Genomic DNA, 21,877 nt, shown 5'->3' on the forward strand with positions numbered 1-21,877 from the left:
TGAGGTCTTTGTGGTTCCATACAAATTTTAGGATTATTCTAGTTCTGTGAAAAATGCTATTGGTATTTTGATAGAGATTGCATTGAATCTGTAGATTGCTTTGGATAGTATGGACATTTTAATAATATTCTTTCAATCCATGAGCATGGAATATCTTTTAATTGGTTTTTGTCATCTTCAGTTTTTTTCATCAGTGTTTTAGAGATTTCAGAATATGTCTTTCACCTCCTTGGTTAAATTTAATCCAAGGTATTTTGTTCTCTTTGGTGCTGTTGTAAATGGGATTGTTTTCGTAATTTGTCTTTCGATTACTTTGTTATTAGTGTATAGAAATGCAACAGATTTCTGTATATTAATTTTGTATCCTGCAACTTCGCTTCATTCATATGTTCTAATAGTTTTTTTGGTGGAATCTTAGGGTTTTCTATGTATAGAATGGTGTCATCTGCAAATAATGACAGTTTTATTTCTCCCTACCAATTTGGATGCCTTTTATTTTTTTTTCTTATTTCATTGCTGTGGCTAGGACTTCCGGTGCTGTGTTGAATAAAAGTGTTGAGAGTGGACATCCTTGTCTTAATATGGCCTTTATTAAGGTATGTTCCCTCTAAACCCACTTGGCAGAGAGTTTTTATTATGAATGAATATTATATTTTGTCAGATGCATTTTCTGCCCCTACTGAGATAATCATACGGTTTTTGTCCTTCCTCTTTTCAATGTGATGTATCACATTGACTGACAAATATTGAACCGCCCTGGCATCCTAGGAATAAGTCCCACTTGATTGTGGTGAAAGATTGTTTTAATATATTGTTGGATTTGGTTTGCTAATATTGAGGATTTTTGCATCTGTGTTCATCAAGGGTATTGGCTGTAGTTCTCTCTCTTTTTTTTAGTGTCTTTGATTTTGGTATCAGAATAATATTGGTCTTATAGAATGAATTTGAAAGTTTTCCTTCCTTTTCTGTTTTTTGAAATAGTTTGAGACGAATGAATAGGTATTAACTCATTTTTAAATGTTTGGTAGAGGGGTGCCTGGGTGGCTCAGTCGTTAAGCGTCTGCCTTCGGCTCAGGTCATGATCCCAGGGTCCTGGGATTGAGCCCCGCATCGGGCTCCCTGCTCAGCGGGAAGCCTGCTTCTCCCTCTCTCACTCCCCCTGCTTGTGTTCCCTCTCTCGCTATGTCTCTCTCTCTGTCAAATAAATAAATAAAATCTTAAAAAAAAAAAAATTTGGTAGAGGGGTAGGTCGTGGCTCAGTCAGTTAAGCGTCTGATTCTTGATTGCTGTTCAGGTCATGATCTGAGTTGTGAGCCCACTTGGGATTATCTCTGTCCCTCTTCCTCTGCCCGTCCCCCCCTCTAAAAAATAAACAAAGTATTTGATAGAATTCACCTGGAAAGCCATCTGGTCCTGCACTTTGTTTGGAGGTTTTTGATTGCTGATTCCAGTTTTGGAAGATTGTATGTTTCTAGGAAGTTGTCCATTTCTTCTATGTTATCCAGTTTGTTGGCATATAATTTTTCATAGCGTCTTCTTGTAATCCTTTGTATTTCTGTGGTGTTGGTTGTTATTTCTCCTCCTTCATTTCTGATTTTATTTATTTGAATCCTCTCTTTTATCTAGATGAGTCTAGCTAAACATTTATCAATTTTGTTTGTCTTTTCAAAGAACCAGCACTTGATTTAATTGATTTTTTTTTATTGTTTCTTGAGTTCTATTTTATTTCTGCTCATCTTTATTATTCCTTCTACTAGCTTTGGGCTTTGTTCTTCTTTTTCTAGTTCCTTTATATGTAAGGTTAGATAGTTTATTTGAGATTTTTCTTGTTTTTTGAGGTAGGCCTGAGTTGATACAAACTTCCCTCTTAGAACTGCTTTTGCTATGTCCCAAAGATTTTGGGCTGTTTTTTTTGTCTTTTTCTTTTTCATTTTCATTTGTCTCCATGTATTTTTTTTTTGACTTTTGATGACATGAAAAGATATATAATGTATTAGTAGAAGGAAGTATGTAATAGAGCAATATATATAGCATGATTTAATTTTATTAAAATAGCCTTATAAGTAAATATGTGCATGAAGAGATGCACCGCAATGGTAGCAGATTCTATTCATCACGATTCTGTTGCTTTTCACCTCATTGTGTTTCATGAATCTTTTATATTCATTTCTGCCATCCTAATCCAATTATATTTTCACTTTCACTCCTACAAGATCCTCCTAATTGGCCCCCCTGTTCCAAGCACATGGTCCTCATTTCAGTTTCTTAAATATATATTTCCTTCTACCATAGACCTTTGTAAATACTCCTCCCTCTCTCTCAAACATCTCCTGTTTACCAGAGATCCTTTAAGCATAACTGCATTGAGCTTTCTCAGACCTCTGTAGGTGAAACTTACTTATCATACACTTGAATACTATGATATACCTCTTTGTTGTAGTGGTCATGATAGTTGCAGTTTTTTGTATATTGTGATTATATGATTTCCTGCTCCTCCCTCCCCCCCACACACAAAAAAATTCTAGTAAGCCCTATTACAGGAGGGACCAAGGGGACAAACTCATTTTTGCTCATCATTGTATGCTCAGTGCCTTACATGGTACCTGGTTTCAGTAAACACTTGGTAGATATTTCATAAATAATGAAAGAATGACTGCTTCTTTGTCAGGAGGATAAATTATATCCTGGTTATGTCCTCACATTGTACCTGGGAATGTGGGTATCCAGCTGGTTGGTTTTTACTGGTTTGCAAATTAATCTTGTAGCAATATGACTAGTAAGCAAAAGAAAATGTTACAACAGTATGTGTATTTCTGTAGGATGTACCAGATGACCTCGATGGTGCCCCCATTGAGGAAGAGCTTGATGGTGCACCTCTAGAAGATGTGGATGGAATTCCTATTGACGCTACTCCCATTGATGATCTTGATGGGGTCCCTATAAAGAGTCTTGATGATGATCTTGATGGAGTGCCTTGTAAGTTCAGATTTCAAACTGATGATCTAATAAGTTGGATTCCAAAACTCTTTAATTTCCACACATGCCGATATGGAAAAAGTTTAAGGTGTCAGTCTTTAATTTTTTTCTTTTATTTCTGACTTTTCTTTTCTTTTCTTTCCTTTTTTTTTTTTTTAAAGATTTTATTTACTTGACAGAGAGAGCACAAGCAAAAGGAGAGAGAGGGAGAAGCAGGCTTCCTGCTGAGCAAGGAGCCTGATGTGGGACTCGATCCCAGGACCCTGGGATCATGACCTGGGCCGAAGGCAGCCGCTTAACCGGCTGAGCCACCCAGGTGTCCTTATTTCTGACTTTTCAAAATTCAAATACCCACTAATACATTTGACTCTGCCAAGAAAAAGATTTTCTTTCTGGTCGCATTTCTTTGTTGGGATAGTCAACCCCGTATAGTATTAGTTTCTCTTTTTGTCTTAATTTTCAGGAAAACTGTAGGCGAAATGTTGTGCTCAATTTTATTTATAATCCCAGATTCCTCATTTCATCAGTTCTCTTTTTATTCATAGTTTATGGATTCAGTTTTCCTAGATGCCTAAAATCATTTTTGGAAATAAGAAGGGTACACAGTCTTTAGTACATTTGAATTACATGAAAAGATTGAACAGTTAAAGAATTGTGTAGTTTAAACAGTAATTAGGTAGAGATAATAAGGATTTTTTTATTGCCCCAACTTCTCCATTTGCTTGAAATCATAACAACTTGTATATTCTGAATTGACACATACATGTTTAAAAATTGGACCTCAGGTGTAGAGAATTGGATTAATCATAATTCTTGACACTAGCAATTATTAGTCCATGTGTGGCCTTATTTTACTTTTCAATAATATGATTGAATACCCATGGACTACTTAAGTCAACCCCTTGTAGTCAGGGTTAATGGCTTATCTTTCCTCAATAGTGGATGCAACTGAGGACTCAAAGAAGAATGAGCCCATATTTAAAGTTGCCCCATCAAAATGGGAAGCTGTAGATGAATCTGAATTGGAAGCACAGGGTGAGTAAAAGTACAATAAATATTAAGCTTTAAAAAATTGAGTACTTAAAATTAATCATTAGTGTTTATGTTTCCTTTTTGCATTTTATGATGTTTCAACCTTAAGACCCAGAGTTATGTCTAGTGGCTAAATTTTCATTATGGTTGCTGTTACCATTTTCTTAGATCTTTCAGTTTGGATGCTTTGAGAGTAAATCCGAGAAATCACTAAAACTTTTCAGGTTAAGGCATTTCAGTAGAAAATGTAGATGGGAAGGTATACCTATTTGGAAATCTACTTAGAGGTCACTTTCAGAGAAACCAGGCTTTGATCTTCCCATAGTGCTTGACTTATTAGATGCAGTTTAGACCTGCCTTTCATAATTACTTGGACATGTGTCCTTAGTGTTTATAATCATAATTGTTAGTATTTGTAGGTTCTAGTATTTGTAGGTTCTAATGAAATAAATGTTAACCATCTAGCACACAAATAAGAATGATAACGTAATTTGTCACTCCATGAATTTGAATAAAATTAAGGCATAGGTGTGAGGAAAGAAAGAAATTTAGCGCATAGAAATGGCTATTCAAAAAATAGATAATTGTAAATAACTTCTGTAATATAAACTTTCAGTCTAAAGCTGGGCTTCTATGCTACTGCAAAAATGCTAATTTACCTTATGGAATTACATCCTTTTTTCCCTTCCACTCAGCTGTAACAACTTCTAAGTGGGAGTTATTTGACCAACATGAAGAATCAGAAGAAGAAGAAAATCAAAAGTAAGAATCTCAGTTTCAAACATACTTAGTTTCTTATTGCATATACACTCCCTTTTTCATTAAGAGGTATGCTTGAAATAATAGTGAAGAGGAAAACTCACTCTTAAAAAACTCGAGAGGATCATTTTTAGTTTGTCATTGTTTTTTCCAGTGAATAAAGAGCTTTTGGTTTCTGGTCTTGATGGCTCTGGTTTCACTTTGCTTCTGAGTTGATTTTTCTACGCTAGGTGCGTATACTCTCCGTAGTTACTAAATGGTCAACTGCACTTATTTCAGATCTTTGTCATCAGGTATTGTTTTGGCTCCAAAAAAGTGATTTTTTAAATGTGAATGGGAAAGTTATGCTGCTTTTTATTTGAATTGTACAGTGCTAAGCATTGCATTATGGCCATTCTGTTATTTAAATGTAAACACCTCAAAAGAACTAAGAATAAATAACAGAAAGAAAGCTTTTAACATGTAGAGAAATTACAATTTTGAATTTTGCTCTTCGGTAATCACCCCAAGATTGTGATTATAGGAATACTGCTCCCAGTTTCTCCTGGCAAGTGTGTATTGGTAGTTTTCAGGTAGAACTTGACACCTTTTTAAATCATTGGAAGGAAGTTGATTTTATTAAATAGAATAGGTGACCTCAAGAACACAAAGCAGAGGTTTCTGCTTTAAAAAAAAAAATTTTTTTTTTATGGTTATCAAATGGAAGAGTGAACAAAGGAAAAAGTCCCTTTTGTGTCCCAGCACAATTTGGGCATTTTTGTGGATTCAGAAAATAGGTATTAGTAGCATTTAGATTGTGAAGGAAATGTGACTGATCAGCGTATGTGGGAGCACAATTTGATATGCTGAGGAAAACTTGGCAGCAGTGATGTCTTTCTAGAAACATTGGGATGGTCAGAACAAATCAGCAATGATTATGACAAAATATTTACAAAATATAGGTGTGGTTTGCTGGTGGAAATACCTCTCTAGGGCTGTTGAGGAGTACAGGAATTGAGACAGTCCAGTTTGCTTTAAAATAGTGCTTTAACCTTTTTTTAATGAATATAATACATCATTATTAACGTCTCTCACTATTGTAGCATCACTGGCTTAAAATAATTATATGTATTCATGACATAATAATTTAGGGGGAAGGAAGGGTAGAAAAGGCCATTGCAGAACTCAAATATTTCTTCAGTTGGTTTTGTTTCTAAAAGTGTTAACTTTTTTTTGTATAAATTTGATATTTGTGTTAATGTTTGGAATGTGACTGCATTTTTAGTGTTGACAGAGTAATCATGTTTATACAGCGAGACCTGGATCACGGGAAATATATTTTATTTTATTTTATTTTTTAAAGATTTTATTTATTGATTTGACAGAGAGAGGTAGAGACACAGCGAGAGAGGGAACACAAGCAGGGGGAGTGGGAGAGGGAGAAGGAGGCTTCCCGTGGAGCAGGGAGCCCGATGCGGGGCTCGATCCCAGGACCCTGGGACCATGACCTGAGCCGAAGGCAGACGCTTAACGACTGAGCCACCCAGGCGCCCCTAATTTTTTTTATTTTTAAGAGCTCCAAACAAATCACAATAACAAAAATAACTTTCTGAAAGTACAAAGCAAGGATAAGATATTTTTTCATATACAACTTACTGGTCTTTGAAATTTTCTTATGCCTCGCTACTGCTCTCTAGTGGCTGAATCCAAAATGCCATTTTGAAACTAGTAATTATTTTTTATGGCAGAAAGGTGATTAAAAAAAAATAGAGCCCTACTATTGTTTTGTAGAAAACTTCCAAATAGTAGTTTAATTTCATTTATAATGAATCCTGTATGGTTTTATAGATTTGAATTTCCATTTCTTTAAAAGAGTAAGATGAAGCTATGATGAGATCTGAACCTAGAACTGGTAACTGAGAGCTAAAGTCAAAACCAGTTAGAACAGACTGCTCAGGCCCTGAAAAATTAAAATCGCAATTGTAAAATGAATATGTATTTTAGATTATCAAGTGTAACTCACTTTAAAAGTAAATAATATGGTTAATGTTTGGTGTCTTGCCATCTGGATCATTTCTCTGTATACGTAAGACATGTATATTTATTTTAAACATAAATTATATAATACTGTCCATACTGTTCTCTGACCCCATTTTTCACGTAAGTGTCATGGGCATTATTTTGTGTCCATATAGTTATGTGCTCTGTATTTATCTGTAGTTGAAAGGATTCAGATAAGTGTTCAAGGATATTTATTAAGGAATATTTGAATTTGCAAAAAAATTATTGAAATTTGTAAATACAGGCTGGAATTGGTTAGGTAATTTCCATTGTATAGATACCACAATTTAATTGTGACTCATCTTTTTTTTTTTTTTTTTTAAGATTTTATTTATTTGCGAGAGAGAGCATGAGAGGGAGGAGGGTCAGAGGGAGAAGCAGACTCCCCGCTGAGCAGGGAGCCCGATGTGGGACTCGATCCTGGGACTCCAGGATCATGACCTGAGCCGAAGGCAGTCGCTTAACCAACTGAGCCACCCAGGCGCCCGTGACTCATCTTTTTGAGTGACCCTTTCCGGAATAATCTTCCAGCAAACCTCTGTATTTACACATACACATGCATATAGTTTAACCATTTAAAAGCATCTGAAATACTTGTAAAAAATTTATGCACCATAAAATAAGAAATTCTTGTGTTTAAAAAAATTAACTAAAAACCGCATTTAGGGGGCGCCTGGGTGGCTCAGTCGATAAGTGTCTGCCTTCGACTCGGGTCATTATCCCAGGGTCCTGGGATCGAGCCCCGCATTGGGCTCCCTGCTCAGTGGGGAGCCTGCTTCTCCCTCTCCCACTCCCCTTGCTTGTGTTCCCTCTCTCACTGTGTCTCTCTCTGTCAAATAAATAAATAAAATCTTTAAAAAAAAAAACTGCATTTAGGAAGTTTCTGACAAATTAATGAGAAGTGTTAAGTATAAGTAAATATTTATTTCCACAATGAATATAGTTTTCTAGAAATGGTTTGCTTTTACTATTTTCTTCTTTAAGTATTGTAGTGAGTTGTACCTTTATGAGGTACTAATGATTTGTGGGGCTCTGAGAGTATAAAGTTTGTAAAGCACTTTAGTAATGTTCAGGAAAGGACCTTTGGGTAAGAAATTACAAAACTAGTAGTATAGTCTTCTCTTAGTACCATGTTTCTTATTCTGAATTGTCAACATTTTATTTTTATCTGCCTTGTTTACATTTTTCTCATCAGTGTGTGAGTTCTGTCATCAGTCTCTCAAATAATTTTTATTTGGAACGAATTTGGTTATAACTACTTTTACATTATTATGAATAGTTTTAAATATATACTGAAAGGACTCCTGCTTATGGTAGAATGTGTTTAGTACCCAATCCCAACAAATAAGGTTCAAATATTAAAGGGAAAATGGCATATTTTCTAGGCTATGCCAGTAATGTTAATGTCACAATCAATATTGTTTATAAAAGGAATTTTGTTTATATATATATATATATATATATATAAACATTCTGAGTTTGTGTGTGGATGACGTGTTTTGCCCAGATTTGACATATGTGCACACCAAAGTCCTGTCCCAGAGCATACAACTTCTTTTTTCTTTTTTTTAAGCCCCTTCATTTGTGTTTCAAGAACATTTTGTCAGTCTGAGTCTAGCAGTGAGGACCAACTTTGCACCTAGTTGCTTGCCTATCTGTTTCCACTATATTGCTTCTGGAGGGGTAGATTTTTTTCTTCTTTATATCCTTACCTGTAGCAGTCACTTAGTTTTTCATTTTCTTCTTCTTATCTGATATGGAATCAGTATAATTCTTAGAATCAATTCTGACATGAGTACTAATGTGTGATAATATTTAAAATTTATACATTGCTTTATTCCTAGGGTTATATGCTAATCAGATAAGGTCTTTACATGCTACATTGTTTCATAGTTAACTGTGTGACACGAACTCATGTATTTTCTAGTGTATAGCCCCTGCTGAAGAAAGAGTAAATACGTTTGGCTTTTTTAATGTTAAGCTTCCCGAACTCACGCTGAACTGGAAAATGTGGGGAATCATTGCCTGATTATTCATTTCACTTAATGCCGCAAGGAAAGTTTGTTGCAGAATGAAAGGCACACAGATAACATTAACATACACAGAATTTTTAAAAGTGATTATGTTGAAGCTCAACTTCTTATGTGGAAGAAACATAAGTTTTATAAAATTGTATTATTTTATAAAATATTTTCTAGAAATGTTTTAGTAATGAATTGGCCTCTTATGTTTTGTTAACATTATTTACAGTCTAAGGCAGTGAAAAATAAAGCCAGACTGTAAAATGTAACATTTTCTTTCTGCCTTGACATATGATATATTCTGTTTATTTCCAGTCAAGAAGAAGAAAGTGAAGATGAAGAAGATACTCAGAGTTCCAAATCAGAAGAACATCATTTGTACTCTAATCCAATCAAAGAAGAAATGACTGAGTCCAAGTTCTCTAAGTACTCTGAAATGAGTGAGGAAAAACGAGCTAAACTTCGTGAAATTGAGGTTAGTATTGCAATGAAGTTGAAACTATACTTCACTGGCTTTCTCTCACTTTTCCACTGACCTAAGCTCCCTCTTGGCATCATTCCTTTGCATGCTGTGTTTTCTGTGCCTGGAAACCTTCATACCAGCTGACTTCCTACAGGTCTCTTAGTTCAAGCATCCCTTCTCTCCTGCTGTCCTTTTCTTAAACTTCTGTATTTGCTTACTTCTCCCTATTTATTTCTCTTGTGATTTTACATGTATTATGGTGTGTGTTTTATTTTTGTTTTCTTATCTTGCTTGTTTAATGTCTGTATTCCCTACGAGGCTGTGATTCACACGAAGGGAAAGGGCTTTGTCTGTTGTCTGTTCATCATCATAAATCCAGTGTGTGGCACAGAGGAGATCCTCTGAAGATCTTGATTCTTCTAATGAATAGATTACATTTGGCATTATGAAGTCCATAACATTTGAGTGCACATAGTATGTAACAAGGAAAAGTGAGATTCTTTCTGGCACGTTCAAGTTATGTGTACATTTTATTACAGTGGGCTCATTTTAAGTGTATGCATCCTTTTGTGATGGGGGGAGTAGACATTAAGTAGTAACAGTAAGAAGGGGAAAACCTTATGATAGTCTGAAATCCAGACCATCTCAAGCAAATTTTTTCCTCCCTCAATTCCCTCTCCTTTTTTAATGCCTGTTTTATTACCAAAACTAGTCAGACATATCAGAGAGGGAAGGGTGTTGTAATGGGAACCTTCCCCATTCCTTGCCCCAAGGAGATGAAACATTCCCAGTAAACGTTGGTGTAGCAGTCTGCCCAGAGTCTCAAAAGTATATATAAGAGTGCATTTTAAATCTTTATCCGTTCATATAACTAACAGTATTTTGCATGCCTACTGTGTGTCAGCACTACTCGTTGTACTACTTTGTAATATCTGCCATAGTCGTTAACTTGTTTCCAGTTCTCTAGTCACTGTTGTGCTGGTACAAGTTTTTGTCCAACTCTTTCTTGGAATCACCAAGCCAGAATGTTAACAGGGAAAGTATTTTGGTTTAACCTTAGACAGAATCAGCATACTGTCTATTGTAAGTGAAGAGAAGAGGTTTTCAGAGTTAACATGTTGATTCATTTTTCCTGGGATGTATTTATTTATATACATTCTCTATAAATTTTTTAGGGGCACAAATGTATCAGTGAATATACTCTACCTGTGGATTTTTTCCAAGCTGCCCATGCCTATTCTTAACTCTCAGAACTCTTCCCAAGCTTACCGAACTCTGCCTTCCTGGAGTTGAATAAAAATATATTTTCTTTTTTTAAGATTTTATTTATTTGACAGAGACACAGCGAGAGAGGGAACACAAGCAGGGGGAGTAGGAGAGGGAGAAGCAGGCTTCCCCTGGAGCAGGGAGCCTGAGGCGGGGCTCGACCCCAGGATTCTGGGATCATGACCTGAGCCGAAGGCAGATGCCTAAGGACTGAGCCACCCAGGCGCCCCATTATAGTTTTTCTTTTTGAAAGCTCTTCTCTTCCCCAAATACATTGTAATAAAGATGTCTATAGCTGAACATTTTTTAAGTTTTTATTTAAATTCCAGTTAGATAACACATAGTGTAATATTAGTTTCAGGTGTACAATACAGTGATTTGGCACTTCCATACAACAGCTGGTGCTCATCACAAGTGCACTCCTTAATCCCCATCACCTATTTCACCCATCCCCCCACTTCCACCTCTCCTCTGGTAACTGTCAGTTTGTCAGTTTGTTCTCTATGGTTAAGAGTCTGTTTCTTGGTTTGTCTGTCTCTCTCCTCCCCCTTCCCCCCCCCCTTTGTTCATTTGTTTTGTTTCTTAGATTCCACATATGAGTGAAATCATATGGTATTTGTCTTTCTTTGACTGGTTTGACTTATGTAACTGAACATTTTTTAGCATGGGATTAATAAAAACCGAAGAATATGTATTATAAAATACAGACTTTCACAAAGCACTTAGAAAACATGCAGGCATAGGGTATTACTGGTGTTGGCTGGAAGGAAGTTCTTAATCTTTCAGATATACTGCTTAGAGCCTGGCCTATGCTGGAGTTGTCTTTTCCTATTCTGTTGGCATCCCCACTTCTACCAAGAAGGGTTGGAGGTGTGGAACACATGGGTTGGTTGGGGTGGTGGTGGTGTGTCTTCTATGTTGTTGGAGCAGAAAGATCCCTTTTTTGCCCTGACCCCTGAGGAAAGAGTGGATAGTTGAGTGGGAAGGTGATACTTGCCACTGTCCCAGGGCAACAGGGAGATAGCTAGCTGGCAAACAAGCCAGTACATGGTGCTGCTCTCATTTGAGTTGGGACCCTTTGCCACCTGTTTTCTGGGTGCCCTGGACTTGTGCTTGCACCTGAGTTAGGTCACATGAGCAGGAACTATAAGGATTTTATAATGATTTTTATTTATTTATTTTTAAAGATTTTATTTATTTATTTGAGAGAGAGAGAGAGAATGAGAGTCAGAGAGCACGAGAGGGAAGAGGGTCAGAGGGAGAAGCAGACCCCCAGCTGAGCAGGGAGCCCGACGTGAGACTCGATCCCAGGACTCCAGGATCATGACCTGAGCCGAAGGCAGTTGCTTTACCAACTGAGCCACCCAGGCGCCCTAGGATTTTATAATGATTTTTATTTTTATTTATTTATTTATTTTTAAAGATTTTATTTATTTATTTGAGAGAGAGAGAGAATGAGAGACAGAGAGCATGAGAGGGAGGAGGGTCAGAGGGAGAAGAAGACTCCCTGCCGAGCGGGGAGCCCGATGCGGGACTCGATCCTGGGACTCCAGGATCATGACCTGAGCCGAAGGCAGTCGCTTAACCAACTGAGCCACCCAGGCGCCCTATAATGATTTTTAAAAAGATTCTCTAGGAATGCCTTTCTTTCTCCAAAGTAACACTGAGCAGCGCTTAACTCTTAAGCTGATTTGCCATGAATGCATTCTGTAGAACAGAGTCACTTTAGTCATAGGAGGCTTCACACAGTGGTGAAGTGAGACATTTACATTTCTTTCCCTTTTCCCCTCTCTCTTACCCTTATGTCTTCTGTGTTTTGAAATGTAGTCCTCATTAAAACAACAATGCAAAGAGTTTTTAAGAGTTTTGAAAGAGGCAAGAACCTCAAATCTCTGATTATAAATGACCTGGTTATAGAAGTGGAATTAGGTAGTAAAAGGGCAAAAGTTGGCGAAAGTATGAGAAATGGTCATGAAGTCAAAAACAGTGAAAATAACACTTTGAATGGAAGAAGGTTTTTGTAACTTGTTCCCATTCTGTTGGTTGGAAAGCCTCATTTGTAGCGAGGGGGGGAAAAACCTAAAACAAATGAGGTCTTGTTTCCAAATACAAATAAAACATTTATAGTAGCATTTAGTCCATTTAAAGGACATATCAGTGCTCAATAAAAATAGGTTAAGATGTTTGCATATACAATAATTCCATTAGGCAAGACTGTTTTCTTTCCCTCTTTGAGTGAAATAAGGTATACAGGTTTGGCACTGCAACCCAGTGGATCCATATGTGCTTTCTGCCTCCACTTCCAACATTATCTGAATCTTCATGCATTTCACCTTACCTGTTCTCCCTTTGTTCCATAAAGATGTATATATATCTTTATATAGTAAGTATATTTATATTACATTTACATATGTAACATAAATTATCTATAAATATATATGTATTAATATATGATGCATATTAACATAAAATACTTAAAATATATAATGTATACACAAACAATGCAGAATTGAATAATTTTGTACAAATAGTTTTGTGCTGATATGGATAAATTACAAGAAATGGAATCGGAAGTTTTTCTAATCTTTTTTTTTGTTAGTATATACTCTTAGTATATTTCTACTATGATTTAACCTTTTCTTGATGTTCAGTAATTGCACTGTACTGTAAATAGAGTGAAACCTTCAAACTCTGTTGCTCTGTTTTTGGTCCTGTGTGAACTGTAAAGAATGCTGCTTAAAAAAAAAATTATGGTTACTTGTGTTCTGCCTGCTGTCCTGTCTTGTTGGAAGTAGGTTGCATTTAGCAACCTTGCCTTTCACATTTGGGGAGCCAGAGAGCAAATTCATTATCATTGAGATAATAAGTAGATTCTTAAGGGCATGAACTATAGTTCATGAGTCATCTCACGTGGCTGTGCAGAGAGCATGTGGGCCCACGTGCGATCACTTGAATTCTTCATGATTGGACTCGTCTAACAAGTGGCCTTCAGATAAGGGAGCTTTATGTTGATGTTATATTTTGACTGAGTCCTAATCAGTTACTACTTTGCTATGTTCCTTTTTTTTCCTTTTTACACACTTTTTCAAAGAAAAAAATTTTTTACAGGAGCAAAGCACTGCTTGAAAAACTATAGTGATGAAAAGATTTATTTTTAAAATGTCTTATTTCACAGCTCAAAGTTATGAAGTTTCAGGATGAATTGGAATCTGGAAAAAGACCTAAAAAACCAGGCCAGAGCTTTCAGGAGCAAGTAGAACACTACAGAGATAAACTTCTTCAACGAGTAAGGAATGAGTGTATTCAATAATATGCGTTTTCCAAAGTTATTTGTTTGACTACCTAGAATATTGGTGTATTGGTATACTTAAAGAAAAGTATGTCTCACACCCTTTCATGTGTAAATGCTGAATACTGGTAGACAATTGGGAACATTTGAAATTTGATGTTTTGCAATTATTTCAACTTGGAAAAGGGTCTTAGGGCAAGAGCACACTTTTTTATTCTGGATATGCTACCTATGGACTAGAAAATCTGCTAAGACCATGCTTTCAGAACTGGAAGACCTTCTGTGAAGCTTCAACATTTGTGACAATGAAACACCAGCAACCCTCAGAAGTGGCACAAAGACAAAGATGGAGTTAGTTTGGGAAGTTCATTTAGGGCTCCTTTTCCACTGTTTCCAAAGAAGGACACCAAGTGGTAGAATACCTCATCAGTGAATTCTAAGCCTCGTATTCTTTATGCATAAAAAATATGTAGCGATATACAGAGAATTTTAGAACACATGTTAATTTTTGGAAGAACCCAGGAATTTTATTGGGACTGCTATTAATTTTTACCTATATCTTGACTATCATTACAAAAAAGACTATATACACACACACATTATATATATATGGAGAGAGAGAGAGAGAGAGAAATAAGAACATGCTGGAACAGAAGTTAGAATCTCTAAAAGCTGTTAATGGCATAGTACTGGTGACGGGAGCAGCACTATAGTCAGATAGCTTTGGCGCCGCACAGACCTGTGCGTTCCTGGTGCCGCCCTTCGCTCTCTTCTAGGCGAATCACTGGATCCTGCTTTTCTTCGTGAAACTGGGTCGATAGTCCCAATTTTGCAGGATTGTGAGATAATAGCTACTATTACTCTTTTATTGGATTAAATTGTTTAAAATATTTTGAGTATTTTAACTAGTTTGATTCCTATAAAATTATCAATCAGGAAAATATATCCTACAGATCACCAGAGGAAGATGGTGCCCTCTGCATTACATTTTAAATCTATACTCTATATGTTGTATTTCAAAAAAAGAAAAATGAGATTTTAAAAAAGATGTATCTGTACTCCATGAGTCCCTTTGGAGTTGGTGGCAGGTATCTGATCTGCATGGAAGACTACACTTTGAGATACTCACTGGTCCTGATGGTTGTAATGCATGTAATATCATTTTAATCTCTTTGCATTCCATGATTGTAACTGGAGAGGAGGATGTGTTTCTTGAAGGTATATACTGAGGGTGAGGAGATTCATCACCTCACAGGCCATCACCTCATTCTAAATAAGCTTATTAGAACATAGCCATGTGCCTTCACTTACGTATTATCGATAGTGGCTTTTGGACTATTGTGACAGAGTTGAATCCTGGGACAGAGACTGTATGTGGCCCACAGAACGGAAAATATTTATTGTCTGGTTGTTTACAGAACATTTCTGTTTGTAACTTCTGGTATAGGCTTTTTATCAGCTACCAGATAGCTTTCTTGATGAATACAAATCAGAGAAATTAAATTCCTGTTAATGAAGAGCTAAGTTGGCTTAGTGGGTTCATTTTCTGTAGCCACTCCCTTAAGTATATTATCAACAGAAATAATTTCAGGTGAGAAGTGGTGATTGTAGCAGTGGGAATAAGTAGATAGGTCATCTTTCTGGTTTATATAATTGTATAGTCATGTAGTCAGTTTGTACTTTTATAAATTAGGATGTAAAATTTCCAATAAAAATGGTACTTGTTACTAGTAAGATTTTCTGATGGATGATTATTATGAATAACTATTTTTCCTTTTCAGCCTTGTGCTTTGGAGAGAGCTCTCTTTAGATTAAATCCACTTGCTATAGAATCGCTACTATTTTATTGTAGTTTAAGATAGGCCAGTGTATTGTTGGCTTTTTCCTTTTTTTTAAGTGGTGGGACAGAGGAAGTAGTTAAGAGCCCTGGCTCTACAGCCTGGACTCCAGTCCTGACTTCACCACCCAGTGTGACTGTGAGCATAGTACTTAACCTTTCTGAGTCTCATTTTTCATCTCTTGAATGAGGATAATAGTAGTATTCCTAAGGAATATTTGAAGTATTACATGCAGTGGTATATGGAAAGTTGTTTAGTAATTATTTGGTCTATGGTACGGACTTAGTAACTGGTATTACTATTATCACTCAGTATAAGTAGAAGAAATAACTAGGTTTCCTGGAAGAGTAGGTATTTTTTTTAAAAATGGCATTATACGTAGTGATTTAAAAATTAAAATATTGTTGCATAAACGAGATTAACCTAGATAGGTATTTTTAATGACTAAATATTTTTTCTTTAAAAAAATAAAACAGGAAAAAGAGAAGGAATTAGAAAGAGAACGAGAAAGAGATAAAAAGGATAAAGAAAAATTGGAATCTCGATCTAAAGACAAGAAGGAAAAAGATGAATGTACTCCAACAAGGAAAGAAAGGTATACACTTCTCATTTAAATGCCTATACTGCTTTTTGAACACTAAATCAAAAACTAATAATGTATACTATATGTTGGCTAACTCAGGTAGTAATAGTACTAGTAATAGTAATAATAAAAGATAAAAAATAAATGACATTACTGTGTGCCACCCCCCAAATAAAGTTTTGGAATGTTTCATTTTGTAATGTTTTCATCACTGATGCCAACAAACTTGAAAAGTATTTTTTCATGATAAACATGTTTGGCTCCTGCCTGTAGGAGGCAGAATTAACTGAGAAATGGGGCAGTTAGTTGGCACTTGGCTTAGTTAATTGGGACATCATCCCATTGCATGGTTCAAATGGTACCTTAGCCTTAGTTAAGTGCAAGAATTCAGTTACCATATTAGGTATCAGACCTAAGGTTTAAATAACTAAACAGGCTTGCTACATCTTCCTTGTTGCCTTTGGTATAAGCTTTTCTTCTCTGCTGAGACTGCTGCCTTTGTAAACTTGAGTCTCCCATTCCTGTCTAAAAGGAGTTTGTGTACATAGGCCATAGGGACTCACTCCTCACTTTAAGTCTTCATTCTAATCAAAATCATTTCTCTCTTAGTTTTTATTTTACTTTCACAGTTCCTAAATCTCTCATTTAATAGAGAAAATTGCTTTAGTTAACGAAGATTTTCCTAATATCCAAGTGAATGCAAATAAAAAAATTCTGGCTTAGTTACTCTACAGGTAATTACAAATAACATAGGTATACTAATTGGTTAAATGCTAAATTTACCACTTGTTTGTCTTGTATTTATTATTTTGATATACTTTCAGATTTATAGAAAAGTTGCAAAGATAGTATAAAAAATTCCCAGATATCCTCCACCCACATTCTCCAAATGTTGAAATATTTCTCTTTTGCTTAATTTTTTCCCCCTTCCTTTGCCCTCCTCCCAACCATTTAAGAGTAACTTGCCAACATGATGCCCCATTTTCTTATATAAGCACAATAAAAGTTTCAAGATTGAAGGATTAACATTAAATACTGTTACCTACCAGAGACCTTAATGAGATTTTATCCATTGTCCCGATCTCCTACAGCAAAAGAAAATCCAATTTAGTTGACTTCAGTTTTTGTTTTGATCAGCCTATCTTTAAGACTTTCTTGTTCTTTATAAAGGGCTTTGAATGTTGTTGGAAAATAACATTAACAAGGTTAGTGAAAATAAAGTTAGTGTAAACTGATAGGAATTAATAGCTGATTCAGTAGAAGGAAAATGAATACCTGATCCTTTGCTCACTTATGGAATATTTTGGGGGCTTTGTTCCGTAGGAAAAGACGACACAGCACATCCCCTAGCCCGTCTCGCAGTAGCAGTGGTAGACGAGTGAAATCCCCTTCACCCAAATCGGAGCGATCAGAGCGTTCAGAAAGATCTCATAAAGAGAGCTCACGATCCAGGTCATCTCACAAAGATTCTCCTAGAGATGTTAGCAAAAAGGCCAAAAGGTAAATGCAAGTTATTTTTTTGTAATATTTCAAATGCCAGTTTTCTTGTCATTTCACCAGCTTTTGAAAATAATTTGGCTGGCAACCATTTTTTAAAGGGCTTTAGAAAACCAGAGAAGTATACTTTCATTTTAGATTATTCCTTCCCACCTCCCCACCCCAGTCTCCTCATGACTAAAGCACAAGAAGGCTTCCAACAAGTAAAGACCAGCCAAGAATTTTAAACATTATATCCAGTGTTTTCTGTGGACTAGGGGTAGCTGCTTTACTTTTCATTCTGTTCTTCAGTTTCTATAAAATATTCTTTGATTTTGTCAAGGCTGAAAGGAGAATACTTTACCCCCTCCCTCCTGCCCCTGCATCTTATTAGCAAGTTCTTGGGTAGAGATTTGTGGAAATAAATACCATTCTTCAGTGGGTAATTTAAATGTGTGTTATATACTTTTTTTCCTTGTAGTTCCAGAAAAGTGGTTAAGAAATGTTTTATTCATCTGGTGTTACATAGTGGAATTTTCCTGAGAACTAAAACTGCTTTATATCCTAAAAATTTATTTTTGTGACCATTTTTAGTAAAATTTTTATAAAAGATAAGTTTTTTCCTTTTCTAAATGGCACTTGCATATATATAAAGTGTATTTATTTGTTTTGGTAATCTTCATGAACTGCACTTACAGAATTATGGTATCTTAAATGATTCCCTTGAATGATATGCAGTAGTTGGTGCTTTTTCCTTCAAGAAGATAGGTTGTAACACTTTTTCAAAAATTTAGTGAATGATCTTAGATGCCATTTTGAACTTTATCTTGCAGATTTAGAGGTTCAGACTAAGGGATCTATCAGTAACCTGGGGAACTTGTTAAAATTGCAAATTCCCAGTCCCTGCTTCTTGGGATTTTGATTAAATAGAGCAGTGGTAGGGCTCAGGAATCAGTCTTTTTAAGCAAGCACACCGCTCATAATCATTGATGCAGTGCACAGAAGGTGCAAAATTACGTGTGTGTGTGTGTGTGTAAAGTAGGCAAAATATGAATTTGGGAAGTTTACAGCCTTTTTTATTTCTGACTTTCATTGTGCTCTGTTAAAGATCATTTTAGGTAATTGAAGGATGGTCCATTTTGATCATATGAGTGCTTTGATAAATTGTTTGTTTGTTTCCTCAGATCACCATCTGGTTCGAGGACACCTAAAAGGTCTAGGCGATCACGGTCTAGATCCCCTAAAAAGTCAGGGAAGAAATCCAGATCCCAGTCCCGATCTCCACACAGGTCTCATAAAAAGTCAAAGAAAAACAAACACTGACATAAATTTTTAAGATGCTGTCACTTATTGGAAATGCAATTTTGTTTTGTGCCTGAATGGTCTGTTTTTTTAAAAAAAGAAAACAACAAAAAATCAAATGAAAGAGCATTCCTGGATTTTTTGTTTTTTTGTTTGTGAATGCATGTGTAAACTCATGAGTAACTGCATCTGTAGACCTGTCATTGTTTTATATTGTATAAATTACTTTCGTTGTGGCTGTTTCTCAAGATGAAATTTTTATTGTGCTAATGAATTTCATCAGAAATGTGTATAATGGATCTGCTGGCAGTAGTAGTATTTTGTTTTAGGATGTTGTGACTTAGCAAAAATAATACAGATGTCTTCTCCCCTTTTGTAGCTTTGACAATTTGAATTAGATTTCAAATAAAATCTGAACAGAAAACTATAATGTTGTTTTTTTGCCCTATTGGTGACATCAAGTCCCTTAAAGTTCTACCAAGTGAGTTTAGCACTTCTGTTGTTTCTTATACTTAATGCACTTTATAAGCTCCACTGGTCAAGTAGCTAAAGTTTTATATTTACTAAGATGACTATCAAAATTAAGGGACCTAAGACTCCTATTTGGTAGGTTTGCCAACCAACTTCTTCGATGAGGTTATCTTGGGTAATACTAGTCCCCAAAGATCAAAAGACTAGGGAAAGGTGGCATGGTCTTTTTTTGTTAATGGTATGCCTGGCTAAAATATTTTTTCTTTTATCAAAGAAGCAGTATGATTTCAGTGTACTCAGCTTGTATGTCCTGAGCAACTACTTTTTTTTAGGGACAAATTAAATCTCCATCTTTTGATTTCATCTTCTATCATGAAAGAAGTTTATTTATAAAATAAATTTTCTAACAAGAGTTGGCCATAGAAGTTTTTTGTATGATAATTGCCCTTTTATAGCCCCCTGTAGGTTATCTTTCAAACATTGGTATCAGTATATTTCTGCAGAGTTCTTTTTAAAGCACCTTAGGTTTTTGTGTTTTGTTTTGTTTTTAGAATTGAGTTTTAGGTTTATCTTTAAGTAAAGCTTAAAAGTAAAATAGTTTTCAGGAAACTTAACATCCGGTAGTTTGTAAATTCAAGGTGCAAAAAGTTGATTTAAACGATTTGCCTAGTTAAAATCTGTCATACAATGGGAATAAAATTGTTGCAGTATGAGGAAGAAATAAGGAAACTTGTATAATGTTGATCATAATATTGCTATCAGTATAATGTAATAAAGGGTTATGTAGACTTGAATGGACACTACTATTTGTGAATCTTTCAGTTTTTCTGGACACTTTATGCAGTGGTTTGATGGTTTTTGTTTTTTCCTTAATAGAGAGCATAGAAAACCATTCTAATATGGATTGTTTTGAGTTACCTTTTTAAAACTATATTTTCAAGTTGTTTTATTTAATGCTGCCTAGTTACAAATCAAATAAGCTGTACTGATGATTTGGGGAGTAGGTGTATTAGCTGGCAGTGAGGTGTGCTATTTCCAAACTGGGCAAACCTATAGCATCTTTACAAATGAGCCAGTCCGATTATTTGACTTAATGGTTCTTACCAACATGCAATATTTCTTGAAAGTTATTCCCTTATTGTTCACTCTTTTGTTTGTCCATAATGTTAGGGAATGTTAATTCCTAAATGTTTGCTCAGAATAATTAAACATGAACATTTGGTGCTGGTTTCTAAAAACCTACAGATACAGCCATTTTTAAAAACCTACAGATATAGCCATTTTTTAAAGTAACGTGTTTTTTCTCCCCTGTTCATTGCCTGGGGGGAGGGAATTTTATATATTACCTTTTTTTGCAAAAATAACAGTAATGTTGAGTTCCTGGTGATTTGGGCATTCCATCATTATTTGGTATCTAGTATAGGCTTAGAAATAATTGGACAGGAAATGATTTTTGCAGTCAAATTACAAGGAATGCTTATTTCCCTCTCTTTAAAAAAAAATATCCTGAAGAAGGAGGAGTGAGTAGAAATTGTTAGGTCAGTTTGGGGTTCTTATTTGTATTTTTCCTACTGCAGTGGAATTTAGCAGTTCTTTTAATGTGGATCCACATACAACGAATATCTTACGGAGGGTAAGACTGGCTTCCTTTTGGGTGGGTGGGTGGGTGGGGATTGCTTAGGGTTGATAGAATATGTGTTCTGTAAAGTTTACTAATGTGTGTATTAGATTGTATTGGATTTTTTTTCCCTGGAATTGCAAACGGTTATTTCCAATTTTACTTAATGAGGAAATATCTAGAGTAAGCCTGTTTAATTCTTCGTGGATTCTATGAAAGTTTAACAGGATCAGAAATTGGTGAATTCTAAGGAGGGAGATACTTTACCATTTTTTTTTAAAATAACATATTATTCATGTTTCACATCTAAAGAACACTTGATTAGATAGCAGAATTTCTACAGGTTGACTAAAATGTTCATAGGGTGACTTCTAGTTATAGGAAATACCCTCTTCCAGCTCTGTAATAGACGGTTATTATGCTCTACCATAACTACAAGTAAGACGAAATCCTCTGTTACCTACTCTTCTCATAAAGGGTGTGGCTTAAACTCTTTACCCTCTATCCTAACATTTATACACAGGGATTTCTTAACAGGTTAATACCATTTAATCTCCTTTTCCTACACTGAGAGAAAGTAAATAAATGGTGGTCTATTTCTTGCCAAAGAGAGACCTATGATTGAAAAGGATCATGTTTGTGTATCTTTTCTTTGACATTGTATTTCCTTATTACCATTAGTTAAGCATATGGGCATTTCTAAATTGTAATATGTTGAGAAGTTAGAGATTAAAGAACTAAAA

At 35.5% G+C, this 21,877-nt stretch overlaps 1 protein-coding gene across 3 annotated transcripts in view; it reads left to right on the forward strand.

Moving 5' to 3' along the window:
• The window catches only part of U2SURP (U2 snRNP associated SURP domain containing), a 54,992-nt gene extending 34,682 nt beyond the window's left edge, over window positions 1-20,310 (forward strand). For all 3 annotated transcript variants that reach the window (XM_034996296.1, XM_034996307.1, XM_034996316.1), the window contains 8 exons: window positions 2,820-2,976; window positions 3,916-4,011; window positions 4,704-4,770; window positions 9,144-9,303; window positions 13,733-13,843; window positions 16,161-16,279; window positions 17,591-17,767; window positions 18,928-20,310. In XM_034996296.1, the coding sequence (XP_034852187.1) occupies window positions 2,820-2,976; window positions 3,916-4,011; window positions 4,704-4,770; window positions 9,144-9,303; window positions 13,733-13,843; window positions 16,161-16,279; window positions 17,591-17,767; window positions 18,928-19,066 (1,026 nt within the window). In that variant the 3' untranslated portion in view covers window positions 19,067-20,310. The remainder of the gene's footprint in view (window positions 1-2,819; window positions 2,977-3,915; window positions 4,012-4,703; window positions 4,771-9,143; window positions 9,304-13,732; window positions 13,844-16,160; window positions 16,280-17,590; window positions 17,768-18,927) is intronic.
• Window positions 20,311-21,877: the final 1,567 nt, after the last annotated feature.

Source organism: Mirounga leonina, unplaced genomic scaffold (assembly GCF_011800145.1).
Source record: "Mirounga leonina isolate KUSES-001 unplaced genomic scaffold, KU_Mleo_1.0 Mir_115, whole genome shotgun sequence".
NCBI lineage: Eukaryota > Metazoa > Chordata > Mammalia > Carnivora > Phocidae > Mirounga > Mirounga leonina.